The sequence below is a fragment of the Colossoma macropomum genome, unplaced genomic scaffold (assembly GCF_904425465.1).
Source record: "Colossoma macropomum unplaced genomic scaffold, Colossoma_macropomum, whole genome shotgun sequence".
In the NCBI taxonomy this organism is placed as follows: Eukaryota; Metazoa; Chordata; class Actinopteri; order Characiformes; family Serrasalmidae; genus Colossoma; species Colossoma macropomum.
In genome coordinates this window covers 1,467,324-1,491,135 of record NW_023494808.1, presented here as the reverse complement: position 1 = coordinate 1,491,135, position 23,812 = coordinate 1,467,324, and the positions used below count along the sequence as shown (strand labels likewise).

Sequence of the window (23,812 nt, the reverse complement as noted above, 5' to 3'; positions counted from 1 at the left end):
TGTAGACAATAAACAACATTACTTCAATAGAAACACATACAGTGCTGTGAAAAGGCCCTCCTCATTTACAACCGTCACACTAAATGGTTTAAAATTGTATAAAAAATATACAAGACAAGGAGAATCTTTTAAAATGATAATTTCGTGGTTAAACGTGGTTATAAATATTTATAAAAAAGAATTACACTGAATTACACTTTATAGCCATGTTTATTATACATTATGAATAGTTAATATAATGCATCATAAATAGTGTTGATAATATGTTATAATGTCAGTGCCAAAGAAGTCAGTCCCAGCTTGGAGAGCATAAAGTAAAGACAAATACCAAGCTAACGGTGGTGTACATTACCTTTCCCACATTGGGTAAACACTGATGGCAGCTCTAGTTTAAACTCTGACATTTGAAGCCTGTAATGTGCTTTACTGTGTATGTTTTAGTGTTTCAGTAAATCCTTCAGTAAATACTTCAACTTGAAGCCTCACTCTGAACACTGGAGGAGGCTTTAGTACAGTACGCTTCACTTTGCTTAGAGCGGACAAATACGGCTCTTATAATTTGTTATGATTAGTACTTATATTGTATTATGTTAACAATTCATAATGCATAATAAACATGGCTATAACATATAATGCATTTTTCTAAATATTTATAGCTCTGTTTATAATGTCTTTGAATGTTATGAATGTGTTTATAGATGCTTACAAAGGTGACATTTCTTAACTAAAGATCAATATTTCACATTGTTGTGGAGGAATTTCTTCTTTAAACAATTGATTTTTCATTTCAGCCATATTGTCGACCTGCTATAAACACCTGAGCTTCAGATCTTGGACTGATCTTCTGCAGGATTGTCTGGTAGAGATCAGAATTCATGGTTCTGTCAAGTATGGCAAGTAATCCAGCCCTCTGAAGCAGTAAAGCATCCCCTCACCATCGCACTACCACCACTATGGTTCACTGTTGGTACGATGTTCTTATTGTGGAATGCTGGATTAACTTTACACCAGATGTTCCATTTTTGACGCATTAGTCCATAGAACATTATTTCAAAAGGCTTGGTTTATTCTAAAGAGAGTTTTTTTTCCAAATGTGAGATGAACTTTTATGTTTTTTTGGGTCATCAGTGTTTTTTGGCCCCCGGGTCCCTCTTTCTAATGGTGGAATTACAAACACTGAATTTGTCTGAGTTGAGCGAGGCCTGCTGTTCCTTAGACGTTCATCTGGGTTCTTTTGTGACTTCCTGAATTCCTGAATTGTCGCTGTGCTTTTGGAGGAATTTTTGGTAGGCCGAGCATGTCTGGGAAGATTCACTTCCTTTCACCAAGTGTTCTCTGCTTTTTGGAGATAATGGCTCTCACTGTGGTTCATTGGGGTCCCAGAGACTCAGAAATGCCTTTGTAACCAATTCTAGAATGTTATATTTCAATAACCAGAATCTCTTTTGATCCCAGCATAGTGTGCTGATCCTTTTTAAGTGTCACTATTGGGTGTGTCGAGTTTAATGGATACCAGTTATCAACTGATTATGGTTTTGGTTGATTGAGTAACTAATGGGGCAATTTCTTTTTTCCACACAGGTCCACTTGGTGTTGGATAACACTTTTTCTTCAGTAAACCATCGTTTAAATCTGTATTTTATGTTTAATCAGGCTGTTATAAAGTTGTCACTGTAAGTAGATTTCCATTTACCATGCACACATGTAGACTATAACTGATTTTCCCACTGGTTCAAAGAGACGACCTCTCTGTCCTGAAGCTAAAAATGTTATTTTAACAATTACACCTTCTTGAATCATCAATTTAGCAATAATGGTTTTTAAATCAATTAGCTATGATGCCAAGCACCACAGAAGAGCTCGTCCTCAAAGTCATGTGTAAAGGCTGAGGCCATATTTTGAAGAAAAAACATTTTTCTGCAATTTTAAATACAATAATCTGTACATGACTATGGAACATATATACTAAATGACATAAAGAAAACAAATGCCAAATAAATATTATAAAATATATAATGAAAGTTGTTGTCCCCAGGAGTCTCAGTGGTGACAGGTTTGGACCGCAGACGGGTCAGTTTAGCACCTGGACTCTTTTAATATGGAGCAATGCTGTTGTAATACATGCAGAATGTGGTTTTACATTGTCTTGCTGAAATAATCAAGAAAAAGACGTCGTCTGGATGGCAGCATATGTTGCCAAAACATGTATACATCATTCAGCATTAATGGTGCCTTCACAGATGTGCACATCGCCCATGCCATGTGCACTAATGCCCCCCTACACCATCATGAATACTGGCTTTTGAACTGTGCACTGATAACAAGCTGAGTGGTCTTTAGCCCGGAGGACACAGCGTCCATGATTTCAAAAAAGAATTTCAAATGTTGATTCGTCAGACCACAGGACGCTTTTCCACTTCACCTCAGTCCATTTTAAATGAGCTCGGGCCCAGAGAAGGTGGCAGCATTTCTGGATCCTGTTTATGTACAGTTTCTTCTTTGCTTTTAGGGGTTTTAACTTGCATTTGTGGATGCAGTGATGAACTGTTTTCACAGACAGTGATTTTCAGAAGTGTTTCTGAGCTCATGCAGTGATTTCCACTACAGAATCATGTCTGTTTTTAATGCAGTTTTAATGATATTATGTACAGTAGATGATGAAAAGAAAAAGTTCTTTGCTATTTTATGTTGAGAAATGTTATTCTTAAATTGTTGCACTATTTGATTGTGCAGTCTTTCACAGTGTTCAGCCCCTCCCCATCTTTACTTCTGAAAGACTCAGCCTCTCTGAGATGTTCTTTTTATACCCAGTTATGTCACTGAACTGTTTCCAATTAAGAGCCAGGGGTTTTTGTAGCATTACACAACTTTACCAGCCTTTTGCTGCTCCCATCCCAAATTTTTTGGAACATGTTGTTGGCATCAAATTCAAAATGGGCATGTATTTTACAAAAAACAATAAACTCTCAGTTTCAACATTTAATATGTTGTCTTTGTACTATTTTCAATGAAATACAGGGTTTAAATGATCTGCACATCATTGCATTTATATTTGGAATAGTATATCAAATTATAGACCCATCTCGAATCTCCCCTTTATATCAAAGATCTTGGAAAATTTGTAGCAAAACAATTAAGCTCCTATTTGCATAGGAATCAAATACACGAAAAATTTCAATCTGGTTTTAGGCCACATCATAGTACAGAGACAGCACTAGTAAAAATTGTAAATGATCTATTATTATTTTCTGACCAAGATCATGTGTCCTTGTTAGTCCTCCTCAATCTTAGTGCAGCATTTGACACAATAGACCACACTATCTTACTAGACAGACTAGAAAACCTTGTAGGGGTAACAGGAATAGCTCTTTCCTGGTTCAGGTCCTACCTCACTGATCGCTGTCAGTTTGTTAATATAAACAGTGAATCATCTGTTCTCGCAAAAGTAAAGTATGGTGTTCCACAAGGCTCTGTTTTAGGACCTGTATTATTTACATTATATATGCTACCACTGGGCACCATTATCAGTAAACACGGCATAAACTTCCACTGCTATGCTGATGACACTCAGTTATATTTAGCAAGCGACCCAGATGATAGAATTAAACTTAGCAAGATTGAAGACTGTATAAAAGACATAAAGGACTGGATGTCGAGTAACTTTCTCCTTCTTAATTCGTATAAAACAGAGGTTCTACTTCTTGGTCCAAAAGCAGCCAGAAACAAACTGTCTAATTTAACACTTAAACTTAACAATTTCTCAGTTGCATCAAGCTCATCTGTAAAAAACCTTGGTGTCATTATAGACCCTGATCTGTCCTTCGACACACACATAACTAATATTACTAGAACAGCCTTCCTGCATCTCCGCAATATTGCTAAATTGAGAAACGCATTCTCTCTACAGGATGCAGAAAAGTTAGTTCATGCATTTATTACTTCAAGGCTAGATTACTGTAATGCCCTGCTGGCTGGATGTCCCAGCAAAAGCCTTAGCAAGCTTCAGTTAGTCCAGAACTTTATCAGCCCTACACTGGTTACCAGTTAAATTTCGGATTGATTATAAAATTCTCTTACTGACCTATAAAGCTCTAAACGGACTCGCCCCTCAGTACCTGAGTGAACTTCTCTCTCACTATGAACCATCACACCTACTTAGATCACAAGGTGCTGGTGCTCACTATTAGTACCTAGAATTAATAAAGTTACATCGGGGGGAGAGCTTTCTCATACAAAGCCCCCCAGCTTTGGAATAACCTTCCTGTTAATGTTCGGGACTCAGACACAGCCTCAGTGTTTAAGTCTAAGCTAAAAACTTACTTGTATAGTCGAGCCTTTGGTGATTAGTTTTCCCTGTCAGTTCTATACCTGCCAGAGTCTCTTTGTGATCGGTCACCCATTACAGAACTGACTCTGTGTGTTTTCCTCTCTTGTGTGTTTTCCTTTCTTTTCTTCGCCGAGTTGAACAGCTGCCCATCCTGTGTGTCTGATGCTGCTGCCTTTTCTGCCTTGATCGGGTGCCACTGCTCGCCAGCCCTCTGGACCGGCTTACCAACATTGAGCCTCCTGCTGTACAACGCCGTACAAACCTCACCCTCACAACCTGACCCCACTGATACTACTGCTGTTGCTACATGAACTAATCAAAATTATTCATTTGAACTAATCAATCATTTAAACGAATTCAAATTAATCAATCACCCATTACAGAACTGACTCTCTGTGTATTTTTCCTTTCTTTCCTTTACCGAGTTGAACAGCTGCCCATCCTGTGCGTCTGATGCTGCTGCCTCTTCTGCCTTGATCGGGTGCCACTGCTCGCCGTGCAAACCTCACCCTCACAACCTGACCCCACTGATGCTGCTGCTGCTGCTGCTTGAACTAATCAATCAAGTTAATCATTTGCTCCTCCTTTTTCCCTGTTTTTGTACTATAATATTTCATACTAACAATGTTTTACCATCTGGTGTCGACCAGAGGAGGACGGGTTCCCCTTCTGAGTCTTGGTTCCTCTCAAGGTTTCTTCCTGTTTCTCTTAGGGAGTTTTTCCTTGCCACTGTCGCCACTGGCGACGCTTATGGGGGCTCAGACACAGATTTTCCTGTAAAGCTGCTTTGTGACAGCACCTGTTGTAAAAAGCGCTATATAAATAAACTTTACTTACTTACTTACTATATTCCTGTTTTGGAAATGGGGTTGTACATAATAATGTGTGGATGCTGTCTGTGGTAACGGAACATGTGGTATCTTTGTTGTTATATCAAGGATTATAATGAAAATATGTCTAGGACTTATGCTTGACAAACAAGCTGTGATGTAATTCTAGCTCATAATGTCAACTAAAGCTCATCTCACCAGGATTCTGCCCTCCTGATTGGCCCTTTTTGGTTTACCTTGGCACCTTCTTAGCAAATTTACCTGACTTTGTTCCTGTTTCTTTGATTATATATACTCCCCAGATCTGCTCAGTCTCAGCACAGATCTGCACAGTTTTCATCAAGACGAACACTGACTTTGACTGAAGACCATGGAGAGAACAGCAGTCCTCTTTGTTCTCCTCAGCTTCTGCATCACCTCCCTGGGTGAGTATGTGTGTCTCTTTACAATAGAAATATACGATGAGATAAACAAGTAATCAGGCAGATTTCTTTGTGTTATGTAATATATTTACAATACATAAATCCATACTAATGTCATTTGACTTTGTGCTTATAAATATCAATAAAAGGTATGTATTAAGCAAAAATGTAAATATAAAATATACAGCCACGTGAAAAAATTAGGGCACCCCATTAAGACCTGTCTTTTTTAACCTATTTAGATTTCTGGACATTTGATTTTCATTTTAACAATATCGAAAGATGGAGGTAATTTAGCTAAACAGATAAAAATGAAGAAGTGTCTTTGAATAATTATTGGTAAAATGTAATTAATAGAATTTTCAGAGAAGATTTTCGAGGAGGCTATCTTATTGAAACCTCAGACCATGGCGAGAGGCCCTCAGAAAGAAGGCTGTCAATGCAAATGAGTCTGAGATATCAAAACAGTTAGAAATCAGCCTTTCCACTGTCCGGAAAATAATTTTCAAGTGGAAAACATTTAAAACAACTGCCACCATGGCCAGGTCTGGTCGTCCTAGCAAGTTTAGGCCAAGAGCAGACCGTAAGATGCATAAAGAAATCTCCAACAATCCTCAAATGTCATCACAAGACCTACATGTAGCTCTTACCACAGTAGATGTCAAAGTCCATACATCTACCATAGGAAGGAGATTGCACAAGTTTGATTTTCTTTTGATGGGAAGTGTGCAAAGAGGAAACTGTTACTGTTTTAGTCTTAGGGCAAGACTAAAGTTTGCCAGAGAACACCTAGAATCCAAAACTGAATTATTTCAGAGTAACAGAAGACGTTAGGCGCAAACCAAACACAACATTTGAGCACAAGAACCTCACGCCAACTGTGAAGCATGGCGGTGGAAGTGTCATGGTTTGGAGCTGCTTTGCTGCAGCAGGGCCTGATGAGCTCTCCATCATAAAATCCACTTTGAATGCCTTATTGTATCAGAGGGTGCTTTCAGGAAAACATGAGACCCTCCTAAATCCACAAAGAAACAGCTCAAAAGGAAGAAATGGAGAGTTCTGGAACGGCCCAATCAAAACCCAGATCTTAATCCTGTTCAAATCTGTGGATTGATGTGAAACAGGCTGCGCATGCAGGAAACCCCTAAAACTCAGCTGAAAGAGTTTTTGCATGGAGGAGTGGGAAAAATGTTCTCCCAGTCAATGTCAGAGAGAGTTATAGGAAACATCTACTTGAGGTTATTTCAGTCAAAAGGGAAAATGCTGTCTATTAGGGCACTTTTCCTTCAGTGAGAGTTGGCAACTTTTTAAACTTTTTGTTAAATAACTAGTAAAATAAATAAAACTAATAAAAGTCAAATTTGCAAAGATGATGCAATTACATTACCTTTATCTATAGATATTGTTGACTGATCTATCTATCTGTCTTTCTATCTATCTATCTATTTGTCTGTCTGTCTGTCTATCTATCTATCTATCTATCTGTCTGTCTGTCTGTCTGTCTGTCTTTCTATCTGTCTATCTATCTATCTATCTATCTATCTATCTATCTATCTATCCTTACAGCTCTGGAGTGTAGAGTGGTTCCAGGCAAGCTGAAGCAGATTGATGTTTCGAACGGTCAAGTGTTTGGGGTCAACTCCAATAATCAGGTCTTCACCCTGTACAGCAACAGCTGGATCCAGGTTCCTGGATCTCTGAAGCACGTCAGTGTGGGACCTGCTGGCATCTGGGGAGTCGATTCCAACAATTACATCTACAAACTTGTGGGAGGAGATTGGGTTTTTGTTCCAGGTGTGCTGGTCTTACTTCACAGACATTTTACATACAGTAATGTAATAAATACAGTCATATACCCACATTATACACACATATACACAGTGTAATACACAATTACTGCTTATTTGCAGAATTTAAATGAACATGAGTGCACATGTAGTAGTGAATAACAGGTAATATGTATACACACAATACGCACAAAAACCAACAAATAGACAATATAAACAGAATAAACTAGACACACTGAGTGCACTGGTGCATAGACAGTGTGTGCAAATATTAGATTAAAGTGCAGTGTGTATATAGTCCAAGTAGTGTTTGTATTTGTGATCTGGTGGGTGCTGCGGTTGTGACCTGTTTAACAACTCAAGGGTAGAAACTAGGTATTCGGAAATCTCCTCCCAGACGGCAGTAGGTAGTAAAGGAAGTAGCTGGGTGTGTTGGTGAGGTGATACTGCTGGCTTTCATATACATCTTTTACTGTAAACGTCCTGTATGGCTGGGAGGGCAGCTGCACTGATGGACTAGGCAGTTCTCACCACCCTTTGCAGGGCTTTCCGTTCTGCAGCAGTGGAGCTGCCATACCAGACTCTCCACTGCGGACCTGTAGAAGTTGCAGAGGAGCAGATGTGGCAGGATTGAGACTGTAAGCATCCTGAATGTTCGTATATACAGTCTACAAGATGTATAAAAACGTGGCTGCGCAAAATTTACGACATTTTATACTGCTTACTTTTATCCAGTACGTTAAAGTTAAACTGAACAAATAAACAGAAACGGTTCAAATTTGCAGATGCTGCCATATTTAGGTTTGCTGAAGTATTCAAACTTTTTCTCCTGAGGTCCCCTTGTCAGTTTTTTTTTTTTTTGAGAACTTCAAAATGAAAATAAACAAACTATATACAAACTACTGCAGCGAGTCTATAAAGAAAATCATGTGAAAAATATACAAAACATGTAAATTGACTCGTGTGTTCAAACTTCTGAACGCTACTGTATCTCGCTGCTGTCAGAACAAAACCTTGTATCTGCAAAATGGTAACTTTACAGGAGAAAGAAAAAACACACTTTACTTTTAATGAAAGTCAATGGAACCAGAGTTTTTTCCGAGTCATTTTGGGCCGTTTCGTTTGGTCCGTTCATCATGAAATTTACACACAATGTAAAGAACAACAGACATTTTCAAATTATGTCAAAAACTGAAAAACGAGGTTTTGTTCCGAGAGCAGTAATATGTGTTTGTAAAAACGCGCGAGCGTCTAAAATTCGCTACAGCTGTCAAGGTTGTTGCTAAAGGCGAAATAACAGCACAGTTTAGAACGCTTGTCAACCAATCAGCTTGCGTGGCCGGAACTAACATGAACACGCCCCACACGCGTAGGAGCTGCTCCCTGGTTCATCACAGCTGAGGCGAATCAGGGGAGGAGCATGGACGCTTTAAAGACTGGCTCTGTCCAGCGTGAGAGAGAGGACGCTGGTCTCCGGGCCGTTCGCATGCAGGCTGGAGAGAGAAAGAAAAGAAAAAGGATGAGAAAGAGGGAGGTTTGTCTTGTTAAAGTTAAAGGCTGAGCAAGCCACGTTTATGTCTTGGTGTTAATAAAGCACTTTGGGTAACTCGCGCTGGTGTTTGTGTGTCTCTGAGCTTATTGTGTGTCTTTACATTGGATTGGACTTCTGTCCATCCTACCTGTTTGTCTGCTTTCGTCTCTAAGGTCTGCTGAAACAGGTGGATGCAGGAGGAATGGTCTCTCCAGCAGGTGTCAACATGAATGATGATATCTACTGCCTTACTGGGGGGCAAGGTTCTTCCTGGACAAATATCCCAGGAAAGCTGAAGTACTACAGCTGTGGGCCGTACAGCTGCTGGGGAGTCAACTCTGCAGACAACATCTACATTATGAAGGTGATCTACAGACACAGCTGAAGATACAACAGATAATAATGTCAACTATGAGGAATTATCCTCGTGTGTGTGTGTGTGTATATATATATATATATATATATATATATAATTAGTAGGTGGACCAAATGTTACAATATTGTTTTAGCTCAAATTCGCATAAATTGCCTTAAAATGAACCATCCAGACCAAATCCTACGGCCTACAGACGGATTTTTGGTCAATAGGTAGAACTCCCTCCCACTGTATGAGGCTACAGAATGTAGTGCCCTGTCTCCATGAAAAGTATCTTCGTTGAAGGTCCCTGAACAATAACCATAACATTTGAAGTACTCTTGATAAAGTGATCATTTATGTGCTGCTGTAAATAGGCCCCAGTCTGGCGCAGTGGACCTCATTAAGCTAATCTGTGCTTGGACTCATATATTAAATATTGCCACTCTATATTTTATATGGTTTTAGTCTCGATTGTAGTTTTATTCCAGTGATGACTAAAAGACTTTGTGTTTTAATGTTTGCTACCCTTATTTTCTTTATACACGATATCATTTATTCGTCTCTGCCATGTTTTTTACTGAATTTTCAGTCTGAGTCTGCTTTATTTCAGGGTGTGACTCCAACTACTTGTGCTGGCTCCTTAAACTGGCAGCAGATTCCTGGAGGTCTTTCCGTGATTGAGGTTTCCACTGATGGAAAAGTCTATGGGGTCAGTTCTATTGGAGAGGTCTTCCAGAGGTAATTTTATTACGCAGTTATTGTGTATAGTGGACGTTTGGTAACAAAAGTGGTGGGTGAGATTTATAGAAACGAGATACCTTGTCTTGTGATACCAAATGACCAATTTGACTGGTATTTTGTAGGGATGGTGTTTCACCGAGTAACCCTGCTGGCACTGGGTGGCGCCAAATCCCATACTCTCAGAAAGTCAAACACGTTTCCTACGATCTCGGCCACCTGTGGCTCATCGGCAGAGATGACAGCATCATGGACTGCACCGAATAAAAGGAGCGAGACCTCTAGAGCCCTACAGTCAAGTTCAGATCAGACGTCCCATCCCTTCCTAGAGTCTCTGGGGATGAACAGCAGCAAAAAAAAAATAGTTATGATCTACAATCAACTCTTTCCTGATTACATTTCCACCTTTTCTATTGCATTTAACCAAATCTTTCACATGTTGCTAGGCTGAAAAAGAAGGTAATATTATGGCCAATGCAATAAATCTAAACTTTGATTAAGCAAATTTGAATCCAGTGTTATGTTTTTTGTCCATTTCATACATTCTATGATTTTAAGGGCTTTGTGTTGAAAGTCCAGGGTACTAAGAAAGAAGCAGATACTTTTAGTAAAGTGTTGCTCTTGAAAAACAGAAGTCCTCTATTTAGATTTCTACTTGCATACTTAATTATAATTAATGTATTTAAGTATCAAATGTAAAAGTACTGAGTAATTCTAGCTGCTTTAGAATAGCTGTGCTATTACAGACACTTTTATTGTGCTCACCCAGGGAATCTAAGTCCTGTCTGCTGGATGGAGAGCAGAGGTCTTACCCACTACACTGTACTCAACCACCAGCCACTAGTACTATGCACTGATGGCCAGGCTGGTCTCCTCAGTGAGTCACATCAAATGGCTCAGTTCACCCATAAGAATCTAATTAATCTCAAAGTAATTAATGACATTAGCAGATTTACAAGTTCATCATATATATTTAAGAGTTGTTTATTTCTTCTAGATGTGGCCATTACGTTTAGTTGTACTTTGACGCTACTTATACTGTAGCTAAGGTCAGAGTTGGGATGTTACAGAATACAAGCATTGGGAATACATACTCAGAAAACACAACGTAGGCAGTGTTCAGAATACTGTAGCGTCAGCCGAAGAAACACATGGGTACCCATGATTCTGCTGTAACAAGTGCTCTTTATTGAAAACACCAGCAGAAAAGAGCACATATAAGACACCGAACTCAAGAGGGAGGTCATGTCCAGCCACCGGCTTTACCCTGATGGTGATCCCCATATACATACATCATCTAAACTGCTTATCCTTCTGGGTCATGGTGGGGTGCTGGAGCCTATCCCAGCTGTCATTGGGCGGAAGGCAGGATACACCCTGGACAGGTCGCCAGTCCATCGCAGGGCAGACAGACATACACATTCACACACACAGTCACACCTAGGGGCAATTCAGCATGTCCAATCAGCCTGACTGCATGTTTTTGGACTGTGGGAGGAAACCGGAGTACCCAGAGGAAACCCACGCTACCCACTCCGCCACCGTGCTGCCCTGACCCCATATATATATATATATATATATATATATATATATTGAGACGAGCAGATAATGTATATATCTCTGCTTGTCTGACTGCTTGTTAAGTAACTATTTTAAAATCAGCACACAGCATGTTACTCAATAAATAGCTTCTTTACAAACACTGAAGATCTTCCTAAAGCCTGAGTAGACTGATAAACCACTGATGAGTCACGTATTAAACTCTCCTAACCTCCAAAACTCTCATCTTTTACAGAAGACTGTAACAATTCTGACAGCACATGTCCCAGCACACAAGCCCATCAGGTTTCATTAGAATCAGACAAAGTGTTCATGAGCTACAGCAGCTCTAATCCAGAAGGATTGATTGGTATGTGGTGGCCATGTTGTTTACAAATGATGATTTTTTTATGTTAAATATTGAGATTTAGGGTGGCACGGTGGCGCAGTGGGTAGCATTCTCACAGCAAGAATGGCCTGGGTTCGATTCCCGGCCGGGCGACCAGGGTCCTTTTCTCCCCGTGTCTGCGTGGGTTTCCTCTGGGTACTCCGGTTTCCTCCCACAGTCCAAAAACATGCAGTCAGGCTGATTGGACATGCTAAAATTGCCCCTAGGTGTGAATGTGTATGTCTGTCTGTCTGCCCTGCGATGGACTGGCGACCTGTCCAGGGTGTATCCTGCCTTCTGCCCAATGACAGCTGGGATAGGCTCCAGCAACCCAGAAGGATAAGCGGTTTAGATGATGTATGTATGTATTGAGATTCAGTCTCTGCAGACATGTTTCGTGAGGATTAGATGAAACATACGACAAGTTTGCAAAAGTAGACTTTGTAAAAAATCGAAATCTTTTTTCCCAGAAGGACGACTCTGAGTTTTTGATGAATTTTGGTTTAGTATGAACCAGAAGTATGTTTCACGGTGTAGGAGGTATGGGCCAAAACATAAAACACCATGCCGTAGGCCTCCTTCAGGCCAATCAGGCTCATGAGCTTGAGTAGCAGGAGGAACTACTACGTTCTGACCAAAATTCATGTCTGTGTCTTCAGCTGTGTCTGTAGGTTACCTTCATAATGAAGATGTTGTCTGCAGAGTTGACTCCCCAGCAGCTGTACGGCCCACAGCTGTAGTACTTCAGCTTTCCTGGGATATTTGTCCAGGAAGAACCTTGCCCCCCAGTAAGGCAGTAGATATCATCATTCATGCTGACACCTGCTGGAGAGAACATTCCTCCTGCATCCACCTGTTTCAGCAGGCCTGGGAAGCAAGGGCAGACATAGTTTAGGGGCAGAAACAGATGGACAGAAATTGAAGCTCTTAAATGTAAAGATGTGGGGAAACGTTCACAGCATAACTCTCTCTCTAAATTCTACTTCAGGCTGCACTCCTGGGAGAAGTTATACTCCACCAGTCAGAAAACAGCTTCCCTTTTGTTTTTCGTTTGATATTTTTTCCTTCTCTAACTCTGAGGATCGTTCCTTTGCTCTGGAATAAAGCTGGCTGATGGCCAGAGTGTTTTTAACTCACTTTTTGCTGTCTGTGTGTTTTTGTGTCTCTGTGGATGATACTTGGAATAAAAACCTTTAATGCAGGTGTTTCTGAAATTTCCATCTTTCACTCCATCTTAGAATTGTCAATCCTTTAAAGCTTAACCATGTAACTTTACCTTCTCCTCTTGAGGTCACCTGCATGTCCTTCATCTACCACCAGCATCTTTCAGGCATGGAAGCAACTTTTATTTACCTTTCTTTTTCAGCTGCGTAACTGGTTTGTTTACACATCACACAAGATAAGTACAGTATGTCTTTGTTTGATTGAATATTTCATACTTTATCCATACGTCAACACACGCATGTCTGTTTCCCTCTCCAATGATTGACTATTGACTGACTGCAATAAACATCTGCAAAGTGCGGTTCTGTGATGTTTTAAAATGTTTTATCGTGGTGTGGGTCGGGGAGGTGGTGGGTGTGGGGGTGTGCATGCATATATCTGCTTCTATGGTACTACCCATCTTATAAATTCACAATTTTAAATATGATTATTTTTTTAAGTCCTGCTACAGGAGCCTTTCGGCCAGGAGTGCACAAACTTCTGAACGTAAGTAAAGGAAGAAATTCTTAAGGGAGAAAGGGAGAATACTATTTTTTACTTCAGTTAAATTACAAAAGCACTTTAACTCAAAGTTGTAAATCAGAAAGTCGTGAATCGGGAAAAAAAGGTAATATTGGTGACAGATTTCTATATTTATTCATTTATTCGCAAAAGTAATTACACTTTTATGGAAGACTGTGGTAAAACAGGAGGTTTGTCATGTGAGGAATTAATAATTAATAATTGAATTCATATTTAATAAAGGAACTGACCATGGAGATCATCGAGATATACACGAACTAACAAAGTTTCATTTTGATTTCGGGTCTGACTTTAAATTTATTTCACCAAGCTATCATAAGTAAAAGTACTGAGTGCAGTACTGTTTTAATGAATATTTGAATGAATGATGAATACTTTCTGTTAAGGAGGCAGAAGACAGTAGAGTTCATGTCTGTAGCCATACAGGTCTCTTTATTGGTGAGTATTCATCAGAATTACATAACTTATGTAATAACATACAGTACTTTTACTTTTGATACTTAAGTAATTTAAAGCAAGTAGAAATATTGATTACTACTTTTATTCTCGTAATACTTTACTAAGAGCATTTCTACTTTTACTCTCGTAATACTTTACTAAGAGCATTTCTACTTTTACTCTCGTAATACTTTACTAAGAGCATTTCTACTTTTATTCTCGTAATACTTTACTAAGAGCATTTCTACTTTTATTCGTGTAATACTTTACTAAGAGCATTTCTACTTTTACTCTCGTAATACTTTACTAAGAGCATTTCTACTTTTACTCTCGTACAGAGGTTGTGTGCTTTGTCTGGCTGCTCTACAAGGAGAGGCCAGGAAATAAACCCTGTCTGCATAAACAGGTGAGGTGCCTTTACTGGATTTGGGAGGCCTGTATGCTTATACAAATGCATTTAGCCAGCATAAATATGCCTGCATCTGTTTCAGATATTAAAGTTAGTATTTTCAACCTTTACTAAATGTTTTGTCTTGCTACAGCCGTCCATCTGCTGCTTCTGGTTCTCGACTGATAAGGTCTTACATCTTGTCCCAGGTACTTTTATCCATAGTGATGTTTACAGTTTTACTCTTTGTAAAGTTACTACATGTCCCACAACGGGGACATTTCACCTCCGCAATCAACCTAATCCGTGCAGTGAAAACACCACATACACACTAGTGAAGACACACACTAGGGGGCAGTGAGCACACTTGCCCAGAGCGGTGGGCAGCCCTATCCACAGCACCCGGGGAGCAGTTGGAGGTTAGGTGTCTTGCTCAAGGGCGCCTCGGTCACGTCCTGTCGGCTCAGAGGATCGAACCGACGACCTTCTGGTCACCTAACCTCCAGCCCACGACTGCCCCAAGTATATACACACCCCCTTTACCTTGTTGCTTTGTGGATTAATTTACCTGGTATATGTTTGTTACTCATTTCACTTACTTTTTTTCTTTATTTTAGATGCAGCCACAATCACAAGCTGCAGGTGAGAAAGAAGTTGACCAGAGACCTCCACATCTGTTAAGAGCCGAGTGCATTTGATGTCATTGGGTAGGGGTCAGATGTTCATTCTCTGTTTGCCTTTCTCTCTCTCCCACGCATGCTCTACGTAAACGGTTACTGACCACTTTTGATGCAGGTAAACTAGCTAAGCCTGTTTGCATATGAAGTCACGTCACTGCAGATGGAGGGCAGGAAGTGATTTTCATAGGAAGCTGTCACAAGTGCTCAAAATGCCTATGGTTTGCATTGTTTACAGTTGCCCAAATCATTCTCAGCGAGAAACAACATGGAATGAGCATTAATTCAAGGTAGCTTATAATGAAGTAGCCAGCGAATGTTTATATCTCAGTCGATCTAGATCTTAATTACGACCCCATTCTCAAAACAATAAGTGATGATCTCCAACAGTGGATAAACCTTCCCATTTCCCTTGAAGGTAGAACAGCTGACAGTATTGATGATATTATATCAGTGATACTTCTGCAACCTCCAATAACCTGGTTTCAGTCCTTAGATACCACTTTCTCAAACTTTTACTGGAAAAATAAACCACACACAATCAAAATGACCACATTATAGAATTCCAAAACCCATGGAGGTTTAGAAGCCCCAAATTTTTACTACTATTTCCTTGCAAATCAATTACAATACATTCTAAAATGGATAAATCCCCACCGGACAGATTGCACATGGATTGATAAAGAACATGCAATATGCAAAGATATCTGGATAGCAGATTTACCATTTATCAGATTATTACCATCTGACATCTTGGTGGAAATTCCATACAATCACAATCTCTGCTCTCTCTCTGAATATTGATCTCCCATTTGGAAACAGCCCTGATCTCCTTACGAATAAAAAACCCTGCGCTTTGCTTCCTGGAGTGATGAAGGCCTTACACACCTTTAACACATATTCCTCAGTAAAACCCTGGTATTGTTCTCATATCTTAACCAGAACCACTGGCAGTGATCAGTTTCTCAATTTCCACCAGCTAAAATCCTCACTGTGCTGCATATTAAAGGGACTGAAAACACGTTAGATCTACTCCTCGCAGTATCTGATTTTTTGAACATATCCTCTCCAAAAATACTCCTATAAAAAATATACAAAACAGATTCTAACCCAGACACAAAATTAATTCTGCCGACTGTGCAATGTGAAGATGATCAGTGCCGATTTCTGGCTGCAATTGTGCAAAAATAATCTGTATGTGATTACCAATCTACAGCTCATACCATATAAAATCATCCACAGAAGACATTACTCTGGACAAAAGATGTTCAAAATGGGATCTACCAGCTCTGAATTCTGGTCTCATTGCTCGCAGAGCACCACAAATAACTATATCCATGTCATGTTGCACTGCGCACCCATAAAACATTTCTGACAAGAAATTATCAATTAAATTATCACTGTCCCCAGAACTGTGTCTGTTAGGAGACACATCAGCAATTGGTAACTTCCACCATCGACTCTAAGCATCGCCAAGAAAACCATCCTCATGAACTGGAAGACAAAAACGCCATGAATGTCACTTACTGGAAAATTCACTAATGGATCATATATCTATGGAAAAAATACCTGCTTACATCAAACACAAACAGTCAATATGGCTTGTTATGGAGACGGTCGTTAACTTTTTACAACAGTAATTGTCCCACTAAACCAGCTTTACTGGAGAAGCTAGTGTACTAAAATCCAATACCCGGGTCTAAACTACTCTGTACATAAAAATATATTCAGAATCATAAACTCCTTCAACTCACACACACACATACGCAGAGGACTGAAAAATAAAAGGGTTTATTAGTTTCACTTTTTTTTGGTTATTTATTTATTTGACTTAATTTTATTACATTTTGTTTATTATGAACATTAGTACACCGTTGTTTATTTTTTGTGACAGTGCTGAGAATGTCAAATCATTTAGTCTTTTAAGACAAAGGAGTATTTATTTCACCCAGTAGAGGGCGCTCTATAACCGACAGGAAAACGGGCTGTGTGGGTAAAAGGTTCAGAATAAACCTTGCCCCGCAGGCTGACGACACATTCACTTTTGTGCTGGTTTTCCTTGTCATTTTAGAGAGAGAGAGAGAGAGAGAGAGAGAGAGAGAGATCTCGACCATCTCCCGCCATCATACAGCCATTCGCTGTTATGATACCATCTTGTGCACGGCTCAGGTTCCCCTAGGCCTGAGGCCGGCAACATACATGCACACGACAGAGTTCTGTCTCTGTACAACAATAATCATCATGTCACAGACCCTGTTGCTCTTGTTAACATTTGCTTCTCAAGAAATCTTTTGCTTATTTTCTATTCTTCTTCTTCTTCTTCTTATCATCATTATTATTTTATTATTATTATTTTATTATTATTATGTAATCTGTCTTTTTTCCTTCTCTTACCATTTTTTGTCTGTCTGTCTGTCTGTCTGTTTACGCTTACACGCCTCCCTCATGAATAAACTAGAAATGAAAACATAGTTTTAACAGTCCTCCGATGAGTGGGGTGGTGGTGGGCAACAAAAAGACATGCAGAAAGTATTTGGACGTGAATGAAGTGAGTACATTTTGCTAGCTGGGCAAGGGAGTGTTAAATATCACAGCGCACGGCATTTGCCCTGGATGTGAGCTGGGTAATTGTACTGGAATCTGCCTTAGTTTCAAACCGAGCTGAGGGTCGCAGCACGTGGTGCTTGGCCCGGACGTGGGCCAATCTAGTAAATATTGGTCTGAATGTGAGCCGAGCATTTGGGCCAGAATTGAGCCTATACTCACAACGAGCATTGGCCGATGAGATTCTGACTCTGTATTCGGCAATCTGGGAGGTCATTTAACCCATTTATAGTGACCATTATATGTTACTGAATGATTGTTTCAATGCATTTCCAGTAAATTTTGAAATACTAAAGGGTCTCAATAAAAGATGGGCAGTGTTACTGGTTTGGTGTAAATTGTCACATGACCAGAGCTGTTTATTTTCCGGTTGTATCATGAGAGGAAGATGGCTGCATCAAAGCTCCCAAATAAAAGCTTAGTAAAATAGGTTAACATAAAGATGGTACACATCATCTTTAAGGTGTATTGATGTATGTATTTGCAGTTACTCAGCTTTGTTCAGTGTGGTTACAGAATGAGTAAACATGTTGACAGGAACAGTAGTGACCGGCGGGATCACACTGTGTATCTAGGTATATGCGTATTTAAATACATATAGTTTTTGTTGCATCTAACACTCTGCTCTGTTCTTTCTGTTTTTCACTTTGAGTCAAGTTCTGGATGGATCTAGGTGACCACCCGAACACTGCAGTTATCCCTCAGAATGAGAAAGACGCTGTCCTTAGTCACTGTGATAGTGATGGGTCAGATATGGAGTATGAGGGGGAGACAGGCCTTTTGCCAGCCAGGCTGTTGAATACATATGCTGAACTTATTCAAACAGATCATGACAGGAACATTATCAGTGATGATGACCTCCCCTTCGCCACCACCTCCTCCCATCCACCCTCCTTCACAGTTGATGTTGAGGAGCCAAGGGCCTCTACTTACCAGAGCGTCCGGCCAGAATCCGGCCACATCTTTAATTACAAATTGACTATTATGAGTTATATTAGAACGAATAATAGTTAAAAATAAGATATCAAAAATTAAAGTTAAGACTACTTATAATAGATTTAAAGATGTTTTCACTGAAGTTTTTGAGATTTAAAATATACAACCCCATTTCCAAGAAACTTGGGAAGCTGTGCAAAATATGAATAAAAACAAAATGCAGTGATACGCAAATCATGTAAACCCTATATTTCATTGAAAATAGTACAAAGAGAACAAATCAAATGTTGAAACTGAGAAATTTTATTGTTTTTTGAAAAATGTACGCCCATTTTGAAGTTGATGCCAACAACACATTCCAAAAAAGTTGGGACGGGGGCCTGTTTACCACTGTGTTTCATCACCTCCTCTTTTAACAACACTCTGTAAGTGTTTGAGAACTGAGGTGACACTGCTGTAGTTTTGAAAGTGAAATGTTTCCCATTCTTGTTTGATACAGGATTTCAGCTGCTCAACAGTTCAGAGGCTCCTTTGTCGTATTTTTCATTGCATAATGTGCCAACCTCGGATTCTGAGGAACAATGCAGATTCCGTGGAACAATGGACCAGCTTTTTACCCTTTCATGGATTGTTGAGGAGGCATGGGAGGTTGCAAACCCAGTCTACATGTGTTTTGTGGGCTTACAATCGTGTTCCCCAAGATATCTTGTAGGAGGGTCTCCAGGAGTATGGGGTGCTGGGGCAACTACTCCAGGCCATTCAGTCTCTGTACTCCCAAAGTGAGAGTTTTATCCATCTACTTGGCATTAAGTCAAGCTCGTTCAGTGTTAGTCTTGGACTCCGCCAAGGTTTTGCCTTGTCTGCACTCCTGTTCGTGTTAATCATGGACAGGGTGTCAAGGCGTAGCCAAGGTCAGGAAAGCATTATGTGTGGAGGCCGGAGGGTGGTATCTCCACTATTTGCAGATGATGTTGTTGTTTTGGCTGGAACACATGGATGCCTCCAGTGTTCACTGGAGCAGTTTGCAGCTGAGTGAATGAATACTGACACTGTACAGATAACTGTCTCATGGCATGACATTCAAATGATTTAGGAGAATGGGTGAGGTATCAGGGCAGACACAGAAAGTTACACACAAGACCAGGATGGAGCCAGAAAATTACACACAAGACCAGGATGGAGCCAGAAAGTTACAGAAGACCAGAATGGACCCAGAAAGGGTCTTTCTCTCTCTCTGAGTTTGAGGAGTGGGTGAACATGCTCCTGTGTGATGTTTTGAGGTTCTTGTCCGGTTTAAAGATTTTCAGGGTTATAGCCCTGGAAGCCCAGCCCAGACAACATCCCTGTTTGTGTGTATGTTCCTGTTTGCTTGTGTATTTAGCATGCAGCGGCAACATGTTTCACACCTGCTTTCCTGCAGCATTGTCTGAATGTGTCCACCACATGCCCTGCTGCATTCCTCAAAAAGGGAAGCGAACCAGAGACCATGACTATTGCGGATCTGTCTTGGTGAAGATTAAATGATTAAATAAATAGAAGATAAAAAGATTAAATAAATACACACTCATTGTGGAAGCACTGAATTTATGTCAACAACGCTGACCTGAAATGGACTGTTTTCATCTTCTGATTGTTTATCGCAATCAAAGCAACCTGGTGAGGTGGAGATCGTAAATTTGTGGGAGAAGTTGATCATCCAGCCCTTTAGCTGCTGGAACACACCCCTGGAGAGCAGTGAAGACGGCTCTGAAAAATGCGAGATCTGTATCTACACTCTTAGCAAAAAGGGTTCTATACAGTACCAAAAAAGGGATCTTTGGCTTGTAATAATAGTGGAACCCTTCTATATAGAACCATATGAAAAAGGTTCTTCAAAGAACCCTTTATGGTGCTATAATGAACTCTTTGGCCCTTTTTAAAATTAGATAGAAAATTCTTGTGGAAATCGAAATGCTATTGAATAGATTGCTTCATAAAATGACTGGTGACCCATATTATACTCATAGTTGTATTTATGAGTTAAATCATATAAACAAGGCTGGTTAAAAATGTACTGTGATGTTGAAGAACCCCCCCACACACACACTCACACATACCAGCTGATATACATTAAAGCCAGTTCACAGAGAGAACTGAATACTTGTTTCAGTGTAACAGGAAGAAATCGGTCCTCCTTTTTAAATTCAAACAGTTATACTGTATGTATTTTCTTTTGTTTCTTTCTCCTTTTTTTATGTACGTGTACCATGTACTAATTACCAGCTGAGTCATAGCAATGTGCACATAGCAGGAGGAACACAGGACTGAGCAGAGAGTAGCATGTGGGTACCCCCTAAAAAGACAGGGTCATAATATTTATGACTTCAGTTGAGTTTGAAAAAACTGGCAATGCTGTTGAATGGAGAGCTGTTTAGGAGCTAAAAGAGTCTGTTCTTATGGATGAACTGAGCCATTTGATGTGACTGGCCATCAATGCATAGTACTAGTGGCTGGTGGTTGAGTACAGTGTAGTGGGTAAGACCTCTGATGTCCATGCAGCAGACAGGTGTTAGGTTCCCTGCCTGGGCGAGCACACCACAGTACACCAATAAGAGTCCTTGGTCAAGACTTCTAACTCTACATTCACCTACTTCTGGGACAGGATTTAACTGTAAGTCGCTCTGGATAAAGGTGTGCCAAATGCGTACATGTAAATGGGTTAGTAATAGTATAGCTATTCTAGTACCTAAAATAACTCACAGTACTTTTACAACTGATACATACATTAATTATTTACATATGACGCTAGAATAGAGGACTGGTGTTTTTTTTACATTAGTAATATTTTGCTATGGGTAACTGCCTTGTTTCTCGTTCCCTGGACCTTTTAAAAGAAAGTCAAAATAAAATCAAATAATAAATAAAATGAAAGAATAAGACTGGACTCAAATTTACTTAATCAAAGAAAAGATTTATTGCAGTGATCTTAATATTATGTTCTTTATTCAGCCAGAAAAGTGTGGAATATATGGTTAAATGCAATAGAAAAGGTGGAAACTTAAAAGGTTTATTATAGATCATAAACTTTTTTTTCTTTTGTGCTGCTGTTCATCCCCAGAGACTAAGATGAGATCATTTGTCTGATCTGAACTTGACTTTAGGGCTCTAGAGGTCTCGCTTCTTTTATTCGCTGCAGTCCATGATGCTGTCATCTCTGCCAATGAGCCACAGGTGGCCATTACCGTAGGAAACATGCTTGACTTTCTTAGAGGACGGCACTTGGCAGGAAATCAGACTTCACCAAATGCTCATCATTTGTCATAATTATTGATCAGGGGCCTTCAATTAATAAAGTTTTCTAATTTTACACTGATTGACCTTTTGACAATGGCATACTAAGCTGCAGGCTTTGATCAAATGAGGCAAAATGCTAGACAAATCATTTTTAATTTAATATAAAATTTCCAATTTTCCACCTATAAGGTCCAGTTTTGAGTTATTGATGAATTTTTGGTTTAGTATGATTCAATAAATCATTAGCAGAGAGAATTATGAGCATAAGCTTCATGGTGTAGGGAGAATAGGCCAAAACACGAACTAGCATGCTATAGTGCCCTCTTCAGGCAAATGGTGCTCAGCTTTGGTGCTTTGACCCCTTATAAAAACAAATAAATAACATAAACAACTAAAACAAAACTTACAATAAAAAATGACAGTGAAGTTTAACTCTGTATTTACCAAAAAAACACCACAGGCCGCACGACTGTAAGTAACTTAGGAGGTATGCAAAGCCTTTCGGGAGTCGCCACGCTCCCTGGGTAAAAACGTGCTACTGCTGTTATTGTTGATTTTATTAGTGTATATATCCATATGTATATGTTTTCTGCATCTTCTTTAATGCCAAAAGTATTTAGAAGCACCACATACACTTGCCACCACTTGCTTAAGAGCAGTATTGGCAAAACTGCACTCCAGGCCCAATATGGTGTTTAATGGACAAATACTCATAGTTCACATCGTTATCTGTTGTATCTTCAGCTGTGTCTGTAGATCACCTCCAGAATGAAGATGTTGTCTGCAGCGTTGACTCCCCAGCAGCTGTACGGTCCACAGCTGACATACTTCAGTTTTTCTGGGATTATTGTCCAGGAAGAACTTTCACTAATACACATGAACTCATTGTTCACGTTGACACCTGCTATATACTTTCCTCCGGCATCAACCTGTTTCATCAGATCTTGAAAACAACAGGGGAAATATGACCAAGTATAGCAGCAGAAGCAGATGGACAGAAAGTCAAACACCTAAATGTCTCTCTTGAAATATCACTGAAAAGATTTTACTGGGCAAATTGGTATAGTTAATACATCCTTTTCAGAAAACACACTTAAACCTGGCATTTTTCTCAAACTCCTAATGAATGAAGTTCTAGTAAAATTAACATCCAGAATGAAGTTCTAGTAAAATTCACATCCAGAATGAAGTTCTGATAAAATTAACATCCAGAATGAAGATCTAGTAAAATTAACACCCAGAATGAAGTTCTGATAAAATTAACATCCAGAATGAAGTTCTAATAAAATTTATATCCAGAATGAGGTTCTAATAAAATTAACATCCAGAATGAAGTTCTAGTAAAATTAACATCCAGAATGAAGTTCTAGTAAAATTAACATCCAGAATGAAGTTCTGATAAAATTAACATCCAGAATGAAGTCCTGATAAAATTTATATCCAGAATGAAGTTCTAATAAAATTAACATCCAGAATGAAGTTCTAGTAAAATTAACATCCAGAATGAAGTCCTAATAAAATTTATATCCAGAATGAGGTTCTAATAAAATTAACATCCAGAATGAAGTTCTAGTAAAATTAACATCCAGAATGAAGTTCTAATAAATTAACATCCAGAATGAAGTTCTAGTAAAACTGACATCCAGAATGAAGTCCTAATAAATTTATATTCCGAATGAGGTTCTAATAAAATTAACATCCAGAATGAAGTTCTAGTAAAATTAACATCCAGAATGAAGTTCTAATAAAATTAACATCCAGAATGAAGTTCTGATAAAATTAACATCCAGAATGAAGTTCTAATAAATTAACATCCAGAATGAAGTTCTG

General features: G+C 39.3%; 1 protein-coding gene across 1 annotated transcript; it reads left to right on the top strand.

Moving 5' to 3' along the window:
• The first annotated feature begins 5,473 nt into the window (after window positions 1-5,473).
• On the top strand, window positions 5,474-10,355 carry LOC118798202 (fish-egg lectin-like). Its single transcript, XM_036557576.1, has 5 exons — window positions 5,474-5,582; window positions 7,146-7,373; window positions 9,071-9,261; window positions 9,866-9,993; window positions 10,119-10,355. The coding sequence occupies exons 1-5, from the start codon at window positions 5,528-5,530 to the stop codon at window positions 10,258-10,260; spliced, it is 744 nt and encodes a 247-aa protein (XP_036413469.1). The 5' UTR covers window positions 5,474-5,527; the 3' UTR covers window positions 10,261-10,355.
• The last annotated feature ends 13,457 nt before the right edge of the window (window positions 10,356-23,812 follow it).

Bases quoted from the DNA above. Each gene is read 5' to 3' on its own strand.
- LOC118798202 (XM_036557576.1), top strand. From the start codon at position 5,528: ATGGAGAGAACAGCAGTCCTCTTTGTTCTCCTCAGCTTCTGCATCACC. The intron at 7,374-9,070 runs GTGTGCTGGTCT...TTCGTCTCTAAG, and splicing joins AGATTGGGTTTTTGTTCCAG to GTCTGCTGAAACAGGTGGAT. The intron at 9,994-10,118 runs GTAATTTTATTA...GGTATTTTGTAG, and splicing joins ATTGGAGAGGTCTTCCAGAG to GGATGGTGTTTCACCGAGTA.